A 23238-nucleotide genomic window follows, 5' to 3' on the forward strand; every position below is an offset into this window, starting at 1 on the left:
GGCTGGGGCTTCTGCAGGGACTGGTGAGAGCAGAACAGGTGGAATGTCTCAAAGCTGTTGCTATGAGGACAAATCTTCAGCCAGACCATGGCTCAGAAAGGGGGATGCAGATGTTCACAGAGGCCTCTGCTGCTACTGGCATCTTATTGGGGAAAGTGGGGTTTTAATGGGTCATGCTCAGTCACATCCAGGGTTTGCTGGGGGATTTTTCTCTCTGAAGCATTCACAGTACCACTGGAATGCAAACATCAGTGCGCAGTGTTCGAGCATACCTGCAGAGTGAGTCTCCTATTTGCCCTCACCTGCTGTGCTTCAGCTCATGGTACAGAGCAGTCGGGAGGTGCACAAGTGGGGCTCCTTCCCAGTCAGGCTAAACCAGAAGCTGTGGTCCCCAAATGCACTCCACCAGCTAAAGGAGCAGAGCCAGGGGCAGTGCAGAGCCCAGCCTTGCCTCAGTGCACAGCCAAGAGGACGCTGCTGGGAGTGGCTGAAATGCAGGATCTTTTTTGAATGCAGATTTTGGCCCTGTGTCTGTTAAGCCTGTAAAACCCCCGTGAAGGGGTTGGACTTACTGAGTGCACATCCACTTGGCAGGAGCACAGGAGTTAATTGATCAGAGGCAGCTCTGAGCCAACAGGTGCTGCGATTTTCTGGGTCTGAGTGATGCCTTAATCCCTGGGCAGACTTAAATTCCTCCTTCCATAACCATACAGGTTTCCCAAGCTGAATGTGTTATGCCAAGCTGTAAAATCCTGGCTGTCTAATGGGAGCACGGGGATTCCTGAAACTGTGGCTCAGATTTCTTGGGGTTTAAAGAATGAGGGGAAAGTCAATGTTTGATAAACTCACGATTTAAGTTATTTTCCTGGGCTCCTTTTCTGCAGTTTTTCTCTCTCCATCATGGTTTCTTCAGCCTCGTGTTTCATCACTTTCAGCACTTCATCATCCAGCCTTTGTGTTGATGTTTCAGTTGCCTGCTAAAACAGCTTTTATTCTGCAGTGGATTTTGTCCTACCAGCTGGCAGCCAGGGATACAACATTTTTCCTTTCAAAAACAGCTGTCTGGTGGTCACTTCTTCCTAGACAATTTTACAAAGTAGCAAATGATTTAGAATGTTAATGTTTTGGCTGATTGCTACTGGACTTGTGCTGTAGAAGTAAAAAATGTCAGTCCTTGCTACAAGTAACATTCCTGCATGTCTGCTCATTAAAACTTTTAAACCCCTCTGTTTTCAATGGAGCAAATTGGTGCCTAAAATTCTGATGCGTTAGACCTGGTGTCCAAGGCTACAAGGTTTTAATACAAAAGAGAAGAAAAATTCATGTGCACATGAATTCTTGCTCAGTCCATGTTTTAAGTTCCCATATTCTGTTTCATGATGTTTAACTTTGACCACTGATGAAGGACAGTGGGGGGTTCTCACCCGTTTGAATCCCCCAGAAGGGTTGTTAGAACAGTTGTGTGCTGTGACAAGAAGTCTCTCACTCCTCCTCATCTTTCTTACATTGAAATGCACAAATAGAATAAAGCAGTCCAAGGATATGCATGAAGTTTGAGGCTGAGAGGATACATAATTCTTATTTTTTCAGGATTTATATGTGGAGAGGATTACCAGCTGCCTTTGTGTTCCTGCAGAGCAGCTCTGTCTTGGAGAGCAATCAACAAGGAGGTTTTTGTGTTATTCCAAGTGATCTCTTCTGCTTGCTTGGATCAGCCAGGCCTTTTTCTATGGTTTTCTATAGCTCTTCCAAGATTAAAATCATAACCATAACTGTGCTCTGACATGCACTGGAGTTAACTGCTGCAGCTGGATCCTGACAACACTGTGGGTACCCTGCATTAAGGGCACAGAATAATTTTGAGCAGTGTCATTTTTGTATTAATTGAACTCCCTTCTGCATCAGTGGCTTCACTGAGCTGTTAGGCTTTGCCTGCAGCAGAACTCCTTGCTGCTATTTAGCAAATGTTGCTTTGGTAGCCACTCGTGCAGATGACAGAAAGGTGGTTAAATGTGTCACCACAGAGGTATAGAGTTCAGCCTGGATTTTATGTATAGAACAAAAATTCCTATTTGAATTGCTCAGTGAATATCTATTTTATGCCAACAGCAACTCTTTGGAGCAATGCAGGCTTTTTTCTCCATTAAAGAATCTGCACCCTTTATTTATACACATCCTCTACACCCTTTATTTATACACATCCTTTCCATTGTCTTTACTGTAGACCTGATCTGTAAACCTTAAGTAATGTCATCAGGAATCAGTGGAATGGCTCCCAGGAGGGAGGAAGCGTCTTTGCACAAAAGGCTTTGCAGGCGCAGGGTTTTTGCAGCAAAGACTGTTACGTGCTGGATTTCTGTCTCTCAGATGCTGTTCTTTGAACATCTGACATACATGTCATTGAATGAAGGGCAGACACAGCACACATGGATCCGTGGGTCTTTACAGTTTTTGGCCAAGCGAATGTAATGGTCCAATTTCTGTTGATGGCTCCTGTGTCACCTCCTAGAGGGAGCTGCTCACAGCAGTGGATGAGAGAATTCCTGTGAAAGAGAACTAAGTATTCACAATTTCTGTGATGTCCAGAAAATGATTTTATCTGCAGCTGTGAGAAGTTGCTAGGGAACAGAGCTAACTCATTTTCACTGATGGCTCTTCGTTAGTGCTGTGGAGCAATGTTCCTTCCGCTCTCAGTGCTGCTGCCGCCTCATTCTGCATTAGGATGTGACTTGGAAATACCTCAGAACTGCCCTGCTGCTGGAGTTTGAAATAAACTTCTTAGTCAGGAACAGTTTTCAGGTCACCTCCCAGCACCAACCCGTTCACCAGGAGCGCTGGGAGTTTGCAGGTGTCACCATGAAGGTCTGGAAGGGCGGGCAGCTCCAGTGTGGAGCCCTGGGGCTGCAGGGGCTCAGCCTGCCCTGGGAGGAGCATTGGGTTCACAGAGCATTTGTTGGGTTCAGTCCCTCCAGGAGAGGACAGGAACATTTTTGGAGGTTCTTGATGTTACTTGTGGCTGCTGATACATTTTAGCCTCAGCCTGGAAGCATTTGCTTTAAGATGCACGCTCCTTGTCACTGAGCATCAGGCAGCTGGGGGAGTTTGGGTGGTGGCTGCTTGGTGAGGCAAAATTCCTCTAGTTTTGATTGCTAACGGCATCCTTCCATTCAAATCTTGTAAAAAGGTCATTGGCCAGGTCATGGCTCTGAAGGAGAATCTGCATCCCTCAAAAAATTCTCTTACTGTGTGACTTCGAAACAAGAGGCCCTGCACCAGGCACTGCTTTGGAGATGAAGCCAAAGGACTGGTTTTACCAACCCCACTTCTTCTTGGTCGGTACAGAGAATATAAAGGTCTGTTCCTGTTTCTGCAGTTGTTTCTGTTGGAAGACTCGTGCTGCACAATTCACCCCTTTTGTCTTCGCTGTTCTGTGCTCAATGTTCTCAGCCAGTTTAAGTGAATCAGAAGAACTCCCCCACTTGTTGCTTTCCCGCTCAGCAGAAATGTATATTTGTCTACATAAACACAGAGAAATGTCCCTGCAGCTCTTTGAAAATGTTTTGTTATTGTCTTCTCTTTCTGACTCCATCTGCAGTAGGGGATGGGGTAATCCATCACTGCACTCGTCTCGGGGGCTGCAGGGTTCTCTGGGGCTGCTCAACACCAGCTTCACTCCCATGCTGCTTGTGCTGTGGTAGCTGTTTCATAATATGTTTTTCACTTGTGAAGTGGGGCAGATGGCTCTTTGTTTTCACTGCACAGAGTGCCCAGCACTGTGCTTTGTTTTTCCTGTCTTTTCTTAAATCTGAGTGTAATTTTAAAAAATTGCTGGTTGCACAAGCTGTGCTGTTAGCAGCTTTGCTGCTGTTTGGCCAGGAATGAAAGGGATGTGCTGCATTGTTTGCTTTCTTACAAGCAATTTTAAAAGATTTCAGACCCTACATAATATTTTTTGCATTTATTTTGGAAACAGTAGTTTGAAGCAGTCCATGGGGCTCCCAATCACTTTAAATCAGCAGGCAGCACTATTTATCTTTGCCTTTCATTTTTGTAAGCAAACACCTTCCCGCACACCCCTGCATACAGAAATGCTTTGTCCTGCTCAGGCTGGTTGCTCGTTGGTGCCCAGTGCTCCATCCTGCAGGGGAGGGGGCTGGGGAGGGGATCTCCTCCTCCTCCTCACTGCCTCGAGCATCCTGAACAGCCCAGAGATGAAGGGAGCAGGAGGGAGGGGGCACCAGCCAGGCTGTGGGCATGGGGCAGCCACGAGGTTTGTGAAAAACCTGTTTCTGACCTTTCTGTTTCTGGCCTCTCTGTCACGTTGGGAGTCCCAAGATGACTCCTGCGGGTCCCTGGGGGGCACAGTGTGCTATTCTTAGCTTGAACATCTCTGGAGGTCTGCTTCCTGAGCTCCATCTAATTCAGGGTCTTTCTGAAAAAAATACTTGATTCTGCTTCCCACTGAGGATGTGGCCCTCTGATGCCTTGTTTGGTGAGTAAATAGAGGTCAGAGCTGCAGACTCTGTATTTGTTTCTGCTTTAAATCGATTTGTATGCATCCTTTCCTTTTGGCTCTCCAGAGACTCATGTGTTCTACATCTTGAAAAACATGTTTTTAACAAGGACTTTGTGTTTGAAAGGCAGAGGAATAATACAGTGTACATGTATGCAGATATCTGCACCTGTGTGCATGCACACAAACTTTGAGCACAACAGGCACTTTTGGCAGCCCATGAGATACATATTACAGAAAAATCCATTTTATTTAACTCCCAATATGCACAATTCAACTTCTGAAGCCTAAGTAGGTCTTGTGCCCTTTCGCTAATTAAATTTTGTTATAAATCCACCTGGGCTATGTTTTTGTAATATCTCCATTTGAATGAGGGTGGCTTAGTGTTTGTGTGGAATGGGTTTTCCTCCTGAAATGTTAATTAGATGGAGAATGTGTTATGCTTTGGAAAAGCTGCATTGCAAACCCATAGATAAACAGATTGATTTAATTTTAATCTGCTTTCATGGTGATGCATAATGATAACTGGTTTCTGTCTCACAGGGCTGAAAACCACAGACCTTAATAAGAGTTTGCGGGTATATCATACAGCTTTAAATAGCTTCTGTTGTGCTAGACTGCTCTCCATAAATTATTCTAACTCCATCAGTATCTCAGGGACTCCCGATTCTCTTCTGCTGTGGATTTTCAATCAGTGGAACTATTAGTGTAATCTGAAGAAACTTCGAGGCATCTTCTCTGAAAACAACTGACAACACTGGTTTGTGCATCAAGTATTCAACAGGGAGAACAGAACAAAAAAAAGCCTTGCAGAAGCCAGCTCTGCACGTTAAATCACAGCGTCCAAATCCTACCTTTTATAAGCCATGCCAAAGTTAATTATGGAATTAAACCCAGACATTCAGATGGTTGGTAGGATGTGTCTTACTCCATGACCTATTTTTTGTGATCTGCCTTTCCTGTTGAACTGAGGAAGGTGCAATTCACTTCAGCCAGTTCTAGAACAGCTGGTTTAACCGGGCCCTTCTCAAATACAGTTTATTCCATTGAAAGAGTTTCAATGGTAAAGGTTTGTTCCTGATGGGGAAATAATTTTTGGGTTTAATGGTCTAAATTTCTTCAGGGGTTCATGATAGGTAAAAATCCAGAAAGGCTTTGTATGCTTGGTTTTCATCTGCTCACAGCAAATATGCCTCAAGTCTAACAAAACCGAGCTGAGTTGTGCCTGTTTTCTCAATGACAGGCACATTTTATTTCTGACTGATGTTCAAAGAGCCTCTTTCAGGATCAAATTCTGTCCTATATTAGCTTCAGCCATAAAAAGCAATGAAACTGCAGAGGGAAGCAGAAGAAGAGTATGGCCTTAAAGTGGATAAATTTAGCATTACCCTAATGCTGTACATAAAATTGGAAATGGAAATGCTGGAAACACGAATTCCAGCCAGCCCTCCTTGTGCTGTGGAATGGTTAATTTGGTCTAAGCTTCTCAAATGGGGCATGCATTTTGGTCCAAGGATGGTTTTTCAGGGAGAGCGGAAAGACAAAGGGCTGGCTGTGCATTTGATTACCTCTGGGTTTTGTTTCCACTGGGAATCTTGGCTTCATGATTCACCCTCTGACTTGTTAAATCTGGTGAGCTCTCTAACCTTCTTCATTCCCATTCCAGTGCTGTTCACGAGCTTACCAGCTTTTCTGGCTTCCATAAACCTGTGTTATCTTCAGTTTTGGTACTCCAAAATTTAAAAGAAATTCTGAAGTAAAGGTGGAAAATTTGTTGTTTTCCTTTGTTTTCTGGTATTTTCATTCATTTGTATACGATTCTTTGAGCACAGAGGCCTCAGGGAGGGGAGGAGGTTGTGTGCAGGCAGTGAAACATCAGGATGTAAATGTCAGACCGAAGCATTCTGGTATCAAAACGGCCTCATTTAAGCAACACAGAGCTCCAGAATGACCTCAGATCCTGCAGAGGGTGTCTGCATTTAATGTACTCCGAGCGTTAACAGGAATCATTCTGCACTTACTTGCCAGCAAGAGACAGTTCCCAGGGAATTCTGTGAATACATCTACAGCTTAGTCGTGCCACAGTTGCTGTCTTTTAGATCCCATGGTAGCATCTGGGCCCACACTACCTGATTTTCAAGCGTGACATTTAACTCTGGTCTTCAGGAGGACCTTGAGGAGGTCTGTCAGCTCCTGCTTGGTGTGTGCAGCGTGGCTGCTTTTGCCCTTCAGCCCCTCCAGGCTCAGGGCGTACAGATGAGATGTTTCCAGCTTCAAGAGCAGCAGTTGTTATAGGATCAAGAGGGGAGGTCACTGGGAAGAGCCTGTGTGAGGAGCAACCCGTGGCATCGTCCTCAGCAAGAATGGGCTCTGGGCAATGAGATGTTGGGCATTTACAGGGTAGAATTGTACGGGTACTTGCAGGGTTTTGTGCAGGGAGTATTTTGCTGCTGACTTACACGAGTGCATTTGACTTTCCAGTGAGTAAAAATTGACCTGATTTCTTTGTTTCATGCCATGAAAAGCTGTGGTCAGGTCCATTTCTGCTCCCATTTTGCTTGTCTTTGGTTTGAAATGGGCTGGTGGGGAAAAAGCCTCTCCCCACCCCTCCTACTCCTGTCCCTGCTGCCCTAAGGAGGTGGATACTGGTAAAGAGAAGGCTGCCAGTATCCGGCACAGCTCTGGTCTCTCTCCATTGCTGGGTTAAGGTCAGGCTCTGGGCAGGAAAAAACACTAAACAGGAATAGAAGCCCCTTCCAGTTATTTCTGAAATGCTCTGGGGAGATGCAGTGACAAGGCAATTCAGAGGCCACTGCGATGTCTGGTAGGTTCCTAGGAGCTCTCAAAAATGCCCCCTCCGCACACGATTTATCTGCCACCTTCTCGTCGCCACTGGTGACAAGATGACAACCAGTGGTAGCAGGGTGTTAACAGCCTCCCTTTTCTTGTTCTCCTTTGATGTTGCAAGTAACTCCCTTTCTCAGGACCATGAAAGGTTCCCACAGATCTTTGCCCTGAGCACTTACAGTAATGAAAAACTAACTTCGATGTCACGGGTCTAAAGCATCTTTATTTAGAGCTGTTTAGGGGCTGGATTGCCTGTTTATTTCCACCGTGTGTTGGGAAGGGGGATGTGTGATATTCGTGTGCTGTGTGCAGGATGCTGTCGGAGTGAGATGCGGAGGGGAGCCCAGCCCGGGAAGGGTGTCCGTGCCTGGGCCAGGGTGTCCGTGCTTGGGGCAGGGTGTCCGTGCTTGGGGCAGGGTGTCCGTGCCTGGGGCAGGGTGTCCGTGCCAGGCCAGGGTGTCCGTGCCTGGGGCAGGGTGTCCGTGCCTGGGGCAGGGTGTCCGTGCCTGGGGCAGGGTGTCCGTGCCAGGCCAGGGTGTCCGTGCCTGGGGCAGGGTGTCCGTGCCTGGGGCAGGGTGTCCGTGCCAGGGCAGGGTGTCCGTGCTTGGGGCAGGGTGTCCGTGCCTGGGGCAGGGTGTCCGTGCCAGGGGCAGGGTGTCCGTGCCAGGGCAGGGTGTCCGTGCCTGGGGCAGGGTGTCCGTGCCAGGGCAGGGTGTCCGTGCTTGGGGCAGGGTGTCCGTGCCTGGGCCAGGGTGTCCGTGCCAGGGGCAGGGTGTCCAGTCCGGGCAGGTGTCCGTGCCCTGCCCATCCCTGGCTCCGATGTGCTGCCCGTCCCGAGGGCAGGGCTCTGTGCCATCTCTCCCGTGCCTGTCCCCGCGGCTGCTCGGAGCACACACACGCTCTGTGACACTGTGCCGTGGCACTCAGCGGCACGCGTGTGTAGCGCTGTGATTTTTCACCAGGCAGCTGTTCCACTTTATCCAACACTTAAGTAACAATTTCACAGCCATTACCAGCCCGCGGTAATGACATGGGCTGAAAGCTAAGCGCTAACTGGTTGTAAACTGCAGAGACTGGGAGATGCTAAACCAGACACTTTGATAAATGAGAGAGGACAGTGCCTGCATTTTAATTGGAGTTGCAGCCTCTTCCATCACCAGAGTAAACATAATGTTTAGTGGGTCATGGGATGGAATTGGGAATCACTATCTTTATGCACTTAGGTAATGTATTTCCTTGATTTCAGTTGTGATGTATTGATTCTGGGAGTTCCTTCTGTGGGTTTTTTTTTTGCTTCTCCCTTCCCTTGATTTGTACCCTGTCAGCATTGACGAGTTTTCAGGGACTGTGGACTCCCAAGGGCTTTGTTTGCCATGATTGATTTGGTGCAAGGGGTGAGTCGCTCAGGAGCCTCGGTAACTGATGTGCTGCGCTGTGAGCAGTGATCCAGAGGTAACTAACAGCCAGGAAGGTGTTTAGCTGGATAGGCTCCTTGTTGGAAAAGAAACAACAACCCCAAACCAGACATGACTGAAATGTTTATAGCCTTTCTTTCCTCCTCTCTGCAAAACAGACTGGCCCAAAGGGAAGTGACGGGCACAAAACACTCCAAGAGCTCCACTTGCTGCAGCCCAGCCTCGGGGTTTTGAGCAAATGTACAACCTGTTGTACTTGGACTGTTAACTGAGAGCAAATACACGGAAAAGCTTTGCCATGCAGGTTTTTGGTGTATTGCAGTGGAGAAATCTTAGGCTGAGCTGTGGCTGAACCAAGGCTGCCTCAGGAGCCAGGCCATCCCATACAGCAGATGTGCAGGAAGGTCACTGAGCTCTGGCAGCAGGCACAGTGCTTTCACCTCAGGTGATTTCAGTTTTATCTGGTGACAGAAACCACACCTTCAGTTGTTATTAACCCTGCTTTATCCAGGTCACTCTTTGGTAATTGCAAAGTGCTACTGCCATTGCGAATGGGGTGAATAAAATTCTGCAGTTGCCCAGCAGTGGAAAACACAGCACTGAGATATACTGAAGGAAAAAACATTTCCTGGGATCGAGGAATTGAAGCTTCTGTGCTAATTATAGAAGCATATTAATCTGATTCCTCAAAAGGAGTTCATAACCTCTAATTCTGTAGAAAACAGCAAACTTGGGTTACTGTTTTCAGTAAAGTCAGGGGAGTGGATCTTTTCACAGATGACTAAATGAGACTTTACCTCTTCTAAGAAATCCTGATCCATAGACTGCATTTACCCCAAGGATCTGCATTTGTTTTGAAGCATTAGAAATCAGTACAGGATGGCAGTTTGTCACTGGATAAAGTGAATGTCAAGGATAAACTCAGCTTGTCCTGCTGGTTTTGTGTCCGTTTTCCTGCCTTGCCTCCTCAGCCTGGCATTTAAAGGAATACAGACAGAAGACATGAGGATGGTATCAGCTATGTGTCTGTGCTCACACACTTATTTTACTATGGTTTTTAGAGCTTTTTAACTTACGAGTGAGAACTTCCTTCAATTTTTAGTGTGTATCTGTTTGCTGAGCAGTGCTGAGACCCTGCACAGCTTTTCAGTTGCAGTACAGCCATTGCAGGTGTGCCACCTGAGCAAGGTGTAGACCCTGCTGTGGTCTAAGGCTGCTTTTCCTGGACTCCATGCCAGTTTTGTTAATAAAATGTATAAAAGCATAGCTGCTGTGTAGTCAACACAATCCATTGTTACAAAGCTGAGGGGCAGGAGCATCAGGCTGTGGGAAATGAAAGCAGCCCCTTGCTCACAGCTGGGGGTGCTGGAGATCAGCTCAGCTCCATCCAGGCTGGGGCTTTTCAGTCCATCAGCTCAGCTCAGTCCCCCAAATCCCACAGTGACACCTTCAACTACAGCAGCTGTGTTAGAGCTCCAGGAGTGGGGATGAGTTTCTGAATCACAGCCAGATTAATGCACAGGGCCTGAGCCACCCAAATCTCCCTGGGGAGAGGGGATAATTTTTCTGTCACTGGCCTCACCTGATGCCCAGCAGTTTTCCTTCCTTGGGGTGGAGCAGGAAGGCAGGACCAGGTGCTGGACACTAGGAACAGCTGAAGACGTGTGCTGAGAAATGTTTCCTCCAGATTGTGTGGCCTTCTCCTACCTCCCTCTCTGAGACATCAGGAATGTAGTTTAATTTCCACTCTTCTTTGACCACTGATCTCTTGTCCTGAGGGATGTCTGCTTGAGCAGCAGCAACTGCACCTGCTTAAAATTCATTTTGTGAAATTAGCATAGGAGAACTTGCACAAAAATTGGCAGCCTTCATGTATTTATTCTTCCAGGTGTGCCAAGGAAATTGCAGCCACTGCTATTGAGTTAGTGGTAAAAGAAATGAGATATAATCCTTTTTGTTCAAGACAGTTGAAGGAATCCTTTGGCTTTCATTCTGAAAACATCTGTGTGGATCTTGTCCTTCAAAGATTTCCTGAGCAATTTCATGCGGGGGCAGAGCTGACAGTGCTGGTTTCACTGCTGTTTGCATCTCTGCGTGGCAGCAGCTGTTTAGACAAAAAGCTCACGTACCTTTTTGGGGTTTCTGCCCAGAATTGAGAACTTGCCATAGCACTGAATGGATTTTGTGTATGAGATTTTAAGCAAATATAATTAAACTGTCATTTCCTGACACCTCATACACGAGGCTTGACCACAATGGATTTCTTGTAAACACGTTCAGGAACCAGAAGTTAACACCAGGGACTCCTAATTCAGTAATTTGGCCAACATTATATTTTACATTTATACCTGTGGGGTCATTCTGTAGTGCCCTGAGGTACGTGTTTACTTCGAGAGAGACAATTAAAGAAGGCAACACCTGGTAAGAGGAATCGAAACAGATATTTGAAAGTGTCTCTCTCCCTCTCCCCATATTAAAGTCCCTCTTCTCCACTTCTGGTTAGTAACTTCTAGTTTTTATTCTGGTGATTCTTTTAACATGCAAACCCAGAAGTATTGTGCTGGCACATGAGAACTAGAAAGTACCTCTCAGTAGGAACCAGTCCAGTTTGCCATATACTCTTCCTGTTGTTTAACCTTACACATGGAAACAGAGCAACAGAGAAATCAGTTGCTTTAGGAAAAATAAGAATTTTTAAAACTAAGTATTTTTAAGTTCAGAGTTGACAGGACAATTAAACCCAACAGTATCAAAAGAAAATGTTGTGGACTCAGAAAGATGATGAAAATTGGAGCAAAGATAAGGAATGTCATCTTTGAGTAACCCAAAGATGGGGGAGAAAAAGAGTAGATTTTTCTTGTAATGAGGCCTAGCAATGGCTTCTCGCTCCAGGTATAAGCCCCAGCACCAACCTGACTTCTTTTTCAACAAAAATGGTACTTTCTGCTCCAATACAATAACTTGTAGCCAGGAGAGAGCCTTAACATGCCCAGTGGTGCCCTCAGTGTGGGTAATGGAAGAGCAGCAGTGAGGAGCCTGCTCCAGAACATACCTACCCTGCAATTTAGCCATGGCTAAAGCTGTAATTAACACTAGTTCAATCAGATTTCTATCTTGATATTATTTCTTCAAAATATGGAAGTCTTAATTAATTCTCTCACCTCCTTTCCTTGTCCTGCTGTTGAGCTCTTAATGAGCGGTGGCATTTTCTGTGGGGCATAATGAGAACTTGATGAAGAAATAAGGACTAGACTGAGCTGACATTTCCTATCTAATTGGTGAAATATCTCCTTGTTCTCCCAGGGCGAAGGTGAAGAAAGGTGTGAACGTTTTCAGCATCAGAGCCAGCAGCCCCTACTTGTGGGACATCAGAGAGAGCGTGGATTACACCGGGAAATCCGCACCCGCTGTAGTCGTTTGCCAGAGGAAATCTGCTGCCTCTGAGAACAGGTAGGTCATGTCCAGCAGCCTTGCTTTTCATGACTGATGGGTGTTGGTCCTTTCCAAATATTTTGCCATGATTTTAATACATTTTCATATGGTGCACAAGGAAATGCTTCTGGAAAAGCTGTGGCTTTGTTTTGTACTGCGTTGCTCAGCCCACCACACAAATGCTACTCAGTCCTAGTGCTCAAAGGAAGTAAAAACTAGCAGGAAATATTGTTGTCACAAATTATTTAAAAGAACTTGTTTCATATCTTAGAATTTGATTGTGGCTAGTTTAATTTTTTTCAAATTATTTGATGTCAGACATTATAGCAGGGGGTCATTATAGGGCTGTTTGTGGTGGGGTTTTTTTGGTTCGGTTTATTAATTTTACTTGGGCTTCTCTTGGTGGGTTGGGTTTTTTCCCTTCATTTGTTTGGGTTTTTCTTTCCTTCTTTTTGTTTTGGTCTTTTGTGACTTGTTGATGATGATGTTGTTGGTGAGATTTTTATGAATTTTAAATCTGCAGAAGGAAAAAGATTTTCTATTTTCCATTCCCATTCTGCAACATTGACATGTCTTAAAATGCCTTCATCTAGCAGGTGGATGTTCCTTTTTTAATCACAACTCTTTGGTTTAATGAATACGTTCTTATATAATTTGTTGCTTTTTGTTCACTGCTTATGGAAGTGCAAGTCAAGTGTACAGTTACAAGGACCTGACTGCGTTTGCTCTGTGGTTGGCATTGCTGTTAGAAAACTTCCTGTGTTACATGTGTGATTCACTTGTGAAATTTTACAAAATCTCATAGGTTTTTGGGGATTTATTATGTGGTTTATAATATTTAAGTAAATACCCTCTGAACCTAATAATTAGGAAGTTTCATCTCTTTGCAATCTGCACGTATGGAAAAAAGGAGGAAGGGAGGAACTTCCCTTGGTAATCATGGCAGGAATCACTTTCTCCATCTTGTAACTCAGATTCTGCACAATCCCTTTGCTGTAGTATCCTGAATTTTCTTGATTAAAGCATATATTGTTGTATACCTGAGTGAATGTTGTTGGTCAAAGAAGAAACGTGTGTGTGTGCCAAGGTGGGAGCTTCCTTCTGCCGAGCACTGTCTGTCAGATTCCTTAAAATCCCCGTCCAAAGCTACTGGAAGAAAGTATGAATATTTTCATTGACTGACATGGGCATTGGATCAAAATCAAAGATTATTTCAGCGATGAGTTTTCCATCACACTTTATCTTGCTGGGCCCATGGAGTGCATTTGCCTGATTTCTCTTCCTCAGAAGGAAAATACAAAGCAGCCTCGTGGGGGAATTGAATCTTGGCAACTTAACTCCCCTTCACTATTCATCATTCAGTAGCAAGCCTTTAAAATGACCCCTGGTACACAAAAAAATAAATTATTGTGTTGTGGTTCATGCAGTGGTTGTGGATTCTGTGTACTTGCACATGCTGAGTATAAACACTGCATGATGTTTATTAAAAGAAATATGAGCTCATACACAGGTTGTCCTGGAAAGGAAACCCAGTGAGGACAAGGTGTGTGTGTGTAACTGTCCTGTAACTTCTGGTTTGATTTGTTCCATCAAGTTCCCAGCTGAGATTTTGTAGTTCTCTCACTTTTGAGAGCTTCTTCCTCACTCTTTGTAAACACGAGCAAAATATTTGCAATGCATTACCCAGTATATTGTTTTCCTCATTAAATTTAGTCCCATCTGTTTAGCTGTGCATTTTAAGAAGCAAGATGAAGCATTATATGGGCAAAGAGAGTGTAGTGTGCTCTGCAGTTTTTGGGAAATAATTTTATCCTTATCTAGACGTGCTTGATGTCACCAAATAGGCACACTGGGTAACAGGTAAATATTGATGTCCCTTACCAAATTTTTTGCCTCCATAGTTATTTAGAAATTATACAAACTCTGTGTTTGCATATTCTTTAATTTCTCCTAAAACCAGAGGTCTGATCACATGGATGCAAAGGTGGCAGTGTTAATTAACTGCACATTCAGTACCTTTGTGTTCCTGATAGTTTTACATGGATCAGAAAATAGTGTTAATAAAGCTAACTCAGTGTGACAAGTGTAATTTCACGGATTTAGGAGGCACTTGTGCAAGTGACAAACCGGAGCAGAATGCCAGAGCATTTCCTTATCGGGGTTTGAAATATATCCGTCATTTTGTTTGGAGAGGTTCTGGCACCGGGAGCTTATCGTAAAAGGATTAACATATAAATATTATCACAGCCAGCAGGGTGTTTTCAGATGAATATTAACAGCAAATATTATGATTCTGTCTGAGAATAACTAATTAAGCCCATCTGTCAAATATGATTTGAAGTTCTCGTGCCTTGCTTATTATGGGCTTGCGACAGTGTTCCAGATTAATGGTGAAGCAATTAGAAAGTTCTCCCCAATTCTTCTGATTTCATTCTCAGGCAATAATAATTCCGTAACACTCTAAATCCTGACCCAGGAGATTATTAGTTGGGTTTACTGCTTGTAGCATCTGCACAGCACTGCTGTTCCTCCCTGTGAAGCATCGATCTTCCACCCCTTTCTTGGCAAGTAGATGACCAAAGAAGCAAAGAGAAAATAGTGTGGTGGGAATTAAACACTGATCAGAAGTGTGACTTGGGAACCCTTCAAACACCGACTGAATTGGGGGATGCGTCCTAATCTGTGCCATCCTTTACTTACGTCTTTCGGAAGTTGGCTGATTTTATTTTCCTTAATTCCTCGGGTGACGAGGTGAATGGAATAGGAAGGGGAGATTAAGGAGTGCAGCATTTCCGTGTTTTCTTGGGTTAGTGCTGTTTCTCACTGTACCTGAAATGGGGCCTCTCTGCTGTGCTAGGGATGACTGAGAAGAGGAAGACCAGGATTCCTGCCTCTTCTTCCCCTGTGGGTGCTGTTGCACTGGAAGCGTGCCAGGTGGGATGGGCCTGGGAAATTGCTGGGGTGGCTGAAGATGGAGATTTATTGGATGTTCCTCATCTGCAGAACACGATTGATAGCACTTCCCTCTATCCACAGCTGCTGTGGAGACATTAGGCAAGATGTTCTGATGTGACACTAATGGGTGTCGTGATCCTCTTACAATATTTTATTCGTGTTTATATTTTTGGGTATAAATGTTTGTTATACCCACTCTATTACTGTTCTCTGTGCTTGTGGCAGGGATGAAGCCATTGATTCAATCAAATGCAAAATGATTATAGACAAAACTTGGCTGTCTTTGAGTAGAACCTTAATGACCATTTCCTGCCTTATCTCCAAATCTGTTTCAATTATATAATGGATAAGCTTTGCTCAGCAATTTTCTTTCCCTTTTTCTGGAAGTGTAACAAGGACTGCACTTGTTTTGATACTTTTCAGTTCTGCAGCACTGAAGGAGTTGCTGGTTTGTGCTGCCTGAAAGCAGATACTGCTATCAGAGAAACTGATTTTCAGTCGGAACTACAAGTGACTAAATCGGTCTGTGAGGACGTGGACACAGTGAGAGGCAGTAACAGGATTTTCTAAGCTATATCCTTCATTTATTCCTGCAGGTCTCATTTGTTCATGGTACTGTATTTCAGTGCTTAATTTTCTTAACACTTTTATAATTGAAGAAATTAACTTGATATTAAATAATAACAGGGGACAGGAAAATGCATGGCAACATTGCCTTTGAATTTCCTACACAGTATTTTCTTTCTATTGCATTTATGCCCTTGTCCTTAGTGCCCTGCTTCTCTCATTTTCAAATGCAGTTATTTAACATTTCGCTTTCATGTTGTAAGTGCAGTGAGCTGTTGCCTCATTCTCTTACTTGTTGCCCATGCTAGTACATTTGATGGACTCTCAAGAGTGCTATAGTCCTAAAACACTTCTGAAGCCAACAAGAGCAACAAATTTAACATAAATAACAGCCTAATGGCCACAATAACTACACTCTGTCTCTTGCTGGTGTTCATCCAAATGCTTCAGAGAAGTTGTTTAATGTTTTAGATCACCATTAATTTTTTTCCCTTGCTCCCATGTGCTCACGTGCCATTGTCACCTAGAAATGTGTTATTGCTTGGAAAGAAAAAATTCTACTCAATTAGACAAAAAATTGCATGGTGTAGCAAAAAATTCCCGTGTATTTTGTCACATGGCATCCTGTGGGAATCACGGGAACTTCACCTTGTCATGATGAGATAAAAGCAAGAAAGAGATTGCAGAAATCAGACTTTCAGGTGGGGTATGTTCAAGAGGGATGTTTTCAGAGCTGGGCAGGCCCAGGGGGTGAAGGGCTGGGCTGGATGTTTGGGGATTTTGGTGGCAACCTAATACGTTCTTTGTTAATGTGAATTCTGAGCAAAAAAGATTTCTCCTGTTCATTTTTTAATCCTGGTTTTATTATTGAGGGAAACAGGAGGGAAGGGAGAAAGGGGACACTTTCATGTGGTTCCAAAATTGCTTTTTGAGAATAATTATTCAGCCCTAAAAAATTGTCTGTTCACTCAGCATTGTTGGTGCTGCTGTAATTTGTTAAGGTATCTATGGTAGGGCAGATAAAATATGTTAATTTAATTTGGAATAGGAGAGTTTAACTCCATTTGTACTTCTGAGACATGTGGGTAATGATCAGCTGTAAACATATTTACCCTGGGTACTTTCAGAGTTTCATATCGTGTACAGTTTGGGTTTTTCTGTTTCCTTCCTGTGTTATTTGAAAGCTCCAGGCTTCCAAGAGTTTATATATTGTGATGATGTGAAAGTACTGAACATCTCAGAAGTCATGTTTACATTTCTCTGTTTGAAGGCAATTAGTCACAAACTTCTATTTCTCATTTTAAAGCTTAAATGTGCCCTCAGAGAGAGAACCCCCTGAGATGTTGAGGCAAAATAAATTTGTGTGAACCAAGCCTCAGTGCATTATTTTACACACTGACCCACTTCTTCCAGTTTTTTAAAAAGAAAACTATTTTATTTAGCAAGAAATGCAGACTGTTTCTGTAAATCATTCTACTCAGGGCTGAAAAAATATTTATGGTTATCATCTTGAATCAAATCAAAAGGAAAGAGATGAAATAATAACCAATTATTAGATAAAGGCATTATTAGCCAACTTTTCCACCTTTTTGTTTAAGGCTCATTCATTTAAAAACAAAAATTGCAGAAAGCACTTCAAAGGCATGGAGATGGCCTTTGGCATCTTAGAGGGGGCCTCCTCTCTGACACTCATATGAAGGAGACAACACAGGGAATTTCAGCTGTCATTGCAAAGATGATTCCCTTTAATCTCAGCTGAATTTTGGGTTCTCCTTAGAGAGCAAGGCTATTCCTGTTCCTTTGGTTTTGAGCAAGATGCTGCTGAAAGTGGGAAAGGTGACAATTAGCGCTGTCTTTTGAAGCAGGTAAAAGAAATAAATTCCCTCATTCAGGGATTATCCTTTTGAAATACTAATGTATCACTTCCATGGTGCCCCAAAGTCTGCAGATTTCCTGGGACTGGGATTCTTGGAGCCGAGTTGGGATCGCTGTCGGAGTTGTGCTGGCTCACCACACACCCCAGGGAGAGCTGGAGCTACCAACTGTCAGCTCTCATTGCACGTGTGGGAATAATGACATCATTTATGAGCAAATACAGTCAACTGATAAAGATGTTGTGTGCATTTCAGAGGGGTTTGCAGTAGGTCTCGTTTATCTTGGTCATTCTTACGCTTGGCTGTGCTTTGGTGACAGTCTGTTCCAGGTGGACATGAGCCCAGGGAATAATGACAGACAGTGGTGGCTGCAGACTGGTGTCCTCAGGGCCCAGCTGGTCTCAGGCCAGTGGCCATTCCCTGGCTGTCCACCATCTCCAGCACAGCTCTGGAGTCCTCCTCTGTACATCCAGAAATGCTGGGAGGAAATTCTGTATCCTGTGCAATGCCACAGCTGAAGACAACCTGGAAAAATGTTTCTTAATGCGAGTTGGACCCGTTCCATGTTCCCATATGCCAGCATCAGGGTAACCTCTCCCAGCTCAGCCAGCTGTGGCCTCAGGGCACAGCTTTGAACAGAAGGAATTCTGGCTGTAGGAAGTGTGCTTGTAAGGAGGGATGGATTTCATTTCCTGGCCTAGTTAATCTGAGAGCATGTTATCCCCTTTGTATTTTTGGATTAAATCTTACTGGCTTTTATTTAATGTATAAAAATCATCATGGAAAGCAGGGATCCATGGGTACTTCATCTGTGGGGTTCCCAAATGATACGAAAATTGAACATATAACAGGTACTCAATATTCCCTTGTTCATGAGCTCAGCTAGGGATTCAAGGAAAGGTGTGCTGGCTTCACCAGCAGTTACTGTGACAGCTCAGAGGTGGAGCTGCGGATGAAGCTGAGAAGTCCTGGGAGGAATTCTGATGCTTCCTGTGCTCACATAATGAGGGACCATTTTCTAAGGCTCGAATGGGAGTAGTCAGAGTTTCATTTTTGGCATTTCAAGAGGTTCTCAAGACACAAAGCTGCCTGTGATGTGCGGCTAATGAGGCTTGTTCTTTTTGAGTCATGCACACGGTACCGTGGATAAAATGAGGTTCTGTAGCACAATGCTCAGCATGGCTTTGCTAAAAGGAGTTGTCAAGGGAGCCTTCTGAAGGTACTGCGGCTCTTGAGTTAATTGATCTGCAAACAATAAATAATGCTAGGGGCTTAATCCCCTTTCATTGAGAGTTCTTGGCATGAAGAGCTGGGAATCAAATAATTTGAGGGAAACAACCTAAGGCAAAGTAGTCTGCTGACAAAAGTCACTTGCAGAAAAGGCAGATAATTCATGGATGGGCTGGGAATTTTGTCCTCTCTCCTTGGGTGATGTGCAGGTGTTCTGTGGGTGTTTCTGTCACCTCCCCTGTACAGCAGAGGCCCTTCTTTCTGTCTGGTGTTGAAGGAGCTAAAGGATATTTCCAATAGTCTGGATAACCTCATTCATATTTAGTGTCTGTATTTTTACCCTGGTGTTACCCAGTGTAATAAACATAATTTTAGACTTGAGAAGGAATGATTTCTCTTAGGAACCTTCAGGATTCATCATCGTTATGCTTGCTCTGTGTTTGTGGTACTTAGCACTGTAGTTCTCAAACCTTTAGTAGCCCAGAGGCTCAAAATAACAATTCCAGTGGGACAAAACCAGTTTGCTTTCTATTACGAAAGAGACAGCAAGTGAGTAATCTCCTGTCTATTAAAAATCTTATATTAAATGCAAAAGTGTGTCTTGTGAAAATATCTCTAATGATGCTGTTGATTTTTTTTTCCCTTGGAGGAAATCTTGTAAGAAGTGATACTAATTACTGAGAGAGTTGGAAAGTTGAGTGGATGACTTAGAATATGAGCTGAGGCTAAAAATATGCCTGTTGCTGTTGAGACATGGGAATTCCCATGTTTTGGATGAAAAAAATCATTAAATCTGTCACATCTAAATCAACACACAACAAAGTGTGGGCCAGAAGGTTAATGGAATTATGTAACACAGTCTGGCATCCATGTAAATCGTAAAACCAATCCTAAATAAATTCCAACTGCAAGTACAAGGCTGAAGTTCACTGGGCATTTGCATTATTTTATGGCTACAACTCTTACTGTATAGCTACGTCAATGGCACAGTTCTCTGGAATTGCTAGTGTGTCTTAGATCTCTTTTTGAAGTTCCTGTTGGCTTCCGTGCCAGTAAAAGGTTTTTATGTTGGGATAATAGGATTCCTGGTCTTTGTGGGTGTCACTGATTCTGACATAGACATGTCTGTGTGTAAAAACTGGGAACAGGACAGAGATCTGGGCTGTAGGATTCCATGCAGAGCTGTCTGCGTGTTCCCTGGATATTTTGGGCTCCATGAAAGGAGTGTGTAATGTGATTCATTCCTCCCCCTGAGGAGTGTCTCAGGGCACCAAGCAGTGCCTCCACTTCTACCAACACACTCCAGCTTGGCAAATGTTTTCCAGCCCAAGGTGTAGTCTGGAGTATAAATCTGTAGTGTTATCTGGAGCTGATGTAATGTGCAACACACATTGCATTTGCATCTCTGTTAGAGTCTGGAGCTCTCCGTTTGAAATCCATCCTCATTGTGTAAATTATGAATCATGTGCTCTGTGTACGGTAGTGTGACACCAGATCTGAGCAGAGCAATGCACAGAAAAAGTGTTACATAAGAGCTTAGACAAAAGTACATTTTAGAGTGTGTAGGAGTGGGGATCCAGGCTGTATCTATGGATAGATAGAGCCAGGCAGGGAAGAGTGGCTTGTTGGATGATTCTCTGGAAAAGCACAGAAGCCACTGCAGCGTGCGTTCCCTTTTGTTACTCGGGAACTCTGAGAGTTCTTCATGTCAGAAGTATAAATATGGTTTTGTATTAGGTGTACCTGGAAATTTGAGTATCTGCCAGGTCTGCTGTTGTGCCTGTGATGTGAGCCTGGCCTGGGCAGGATGTGAAGTCACAATCCTTGGGAATGTGGTGCCCTGGCACAGGATGTACCAGCTGCTGGCTCCGTATCCAGGATGACCCCAACCAGACCCCGTGGCTGTGGTGTCTCTGTGGCTGGAATTCACTGTCAGGGTGGGAGTTGAGGGATCACCTGCACTTATGCAAATGTGCTAATGTTATTCTCAGTTCCAGGGATTACCTGAAGCTAATATTCAAATGTGCAATTAGCCGAACGGATGGCTACTGTCTCCAGCCATTCTTGAGATAAATTTTCCCTGGCATATTGCAGGAATGCCTGCCTGCTTTCTTCTCAGCTTTAGCTGAAATACTTGAAAATACCTTCAATGTTGACAAGATACTGTCTTTCTTAGAGGTCTTTGTTTACTGGAAGCTTTCTTAAATCCCAGTTTTGTGAGCTTCAGCATGGAGTCAGTGGAACAGGATAGCTCTGCAATGCCTGCTGCTGAGAGTGAGACCGTGCTGCTTCCATCTATTCCTTACATGGCTTTTCTAAACCAACTGTGAAATCAGTCCCAAGGCAGCTGTTCCTGCTACTTCTGTAACTCCTGTTTCAGCTCCACCTTAATGCACCAGCACCTCCACAGGCTGGTTTGTAGCAGCAGTGGCAAGGTGTGCTCTTACCCCTTACTGAAGGCTGTTACACCAAGAACAGCCTGTGTGGCACAGAGTGGTGCCACGTGGAGATAAATGGGCCACCGTAATTGTGCCACAGAGCCACACACTCCTTCAGCAAGTCCTTGGTCACAGGATGAGCAGAGTCCTTGAAATTAGGACTGTCTGGTACAGGACCTTTCACTGTGAGCTCGTGAAGTGCTGAGTGGAGCTTCTTCATTTTCAGTTTATTAGACTCTTCATTTAATCTCATATTAGAGAGAAAATAATTAGCTTGACTAATTTTCAATCCAATTAATCTATTCCTGAGTGGCAAATATTGTACCTGGAAACAGATCGATTATGAAGTGTTTCCTCTGAGGTGCATTTTCCTGTTAATTGTTGAAGCAATTAATTTTCTTACAGACACATGCAGGTCTTTGTGTGAGGTAATGAAGGCAAGGAAAACACAGGCCTGGAAGAGAACCAAAGATTACTATTGAAAATTGACACAGGATTAAGAAATACTATGTGTGTACAGTGCATTATCTGTGTTGTCCCTACGTTATGCACTTGTCAACATGCAGAGCGGAGAAGCTTTCAGAAGTTGCAGAAATCAGGACATGTTGGAATTAATCTTTGATGCATATTCATTAGGAGCTGTCTTACAAGAACACACAGCACTCATTCCACAGGACATGGGCACAGAGGAGTTTGGCAGACGAGCTCTGACAAGTCTGGATATGACGCGTGTTTCAAAATAACGTCTCCCTCCTGTCCTGAGATCCACAGTTCTGAAAAATTTGGGTAGATTTTTATAGGGAAGACAAAGTTCTGGTTTGCATTTTGGATGCAAAATCCAAAATTTATCCAAACTTGTGTCCCTTGCCAGTCTTTGAGTCCTTGCTTGGAAGCATAAGAAACTTCATAATGTTCTTCTATTTTTGAATGTTGATTTCCAATTCTAAACATCTTTTAATGTAAACAGACAGTGCTGTTCTCCTAAATTCTACTGTACATGGCAAAATGGCTGCAATTTAACTCGGTTTTCCCAAAAGCCAGATACACCTCTGACATGAAAATTTGTATCTTTATTTTATAGCTTCATTTTTTTGCCAAGTTCTCAACTACTGAACAGAGGATGGTGCGACAAATAATTCGGAATGCTCTTAATTATTTTTGTAGCTGACAAACCCCCATGCTACATTCCCATGCTCTCACCAATATCTCTGTTTTATGTGAGAGATGCATTTACACATTCAGGGCCTACCTGTTGTCTGTGCTGAAATTCTCTTTGAGTTCTGATCGAATGAATTGGGTTTGATTTTATGCACATTCAATACCGAGAATGCTGGGGAAGAGAAGGGGGTTGTGTTTGTGTTCTACATTTGTTTTCTATATTTTAGTAAGATAAACCTCTGACTAAGTCCTTAAGAGTCTCAAAGAGAATTACAATGTCTTGATGAAAAATTACTATTTGTTCAAAAAATCAAGACTTTGTTCTCATAAGCGACATGAAAATAAATCTTGTTTGCAGTGGCTCTCAGCAGCAAATGATCAGGAATTTAGCTGTCTCCAGAGTTTTGGGATAAATGACAGTTTTAGAACTGCAGCCTTACGATCAAATCTCCGAGATGGTGGGGATCAGCAGTTGTTTTGTAAAAGCTGTATTTTTGCTCTTTACTTTAGGTTTCTGGTTTTGGCACTCTCATCATTCTTATGTAATTCTCCGGGAAGATATCTCTTGTTCAGTGGTTTAAGGGATTAATCTTGTTTATGAAAAGAAGTGCTGCTTCTGCTTCTTGAATAAACCACAAATAAAGATTTTACTCTTCAATTATAATCATGACTTGTAAACACACCCAGAAGTCCTAATGAACAGCTAATGATAATCCAGGTGCTTCCATCAGAAGCACAAACTGCAGAGTTTAATTGTATGGAAATGCACAATTATCAGACAGGTGAAAACAACCCTTAGGTAGGAGAAT

General features: G+C 43.7%; 1 protein-coding gene across 1 annotated transcript in view; it reads left to right on the forward strand.

The window, feature by feature from the left end:
- TMEM132D (transmembrane protein 132D) overlaps positions 1-23238 on the forward strand; it is a 207712-nt gene that overhangs the window by 71461 nt on the left and 113013 nt on the right. Inside the window, exon 3 of the mRNA XM_010398418.3 lies at positions 12079-12225. Coding sequence (XP_010396720.2) covers positions 12079-12225 — 147 coding nt within the window. The remainder of the gene's footprint in view (positions 1-12078; positions 12226-23238) is intronic.

Source organism: Corvus cornix, chromosome 15, assembly GCF_000738735.6.
Source record: "Corvus cornix cornix isolate S_Up_H32 chromosome 15, ASM73873v5, whole genome shotgun sequence".
Taxonomy (NCBI): Eukaryota; Metazoa; Chordata; class Aves; order Passeriformes; family Corvidae; genus Corvus; species Corvus cornix.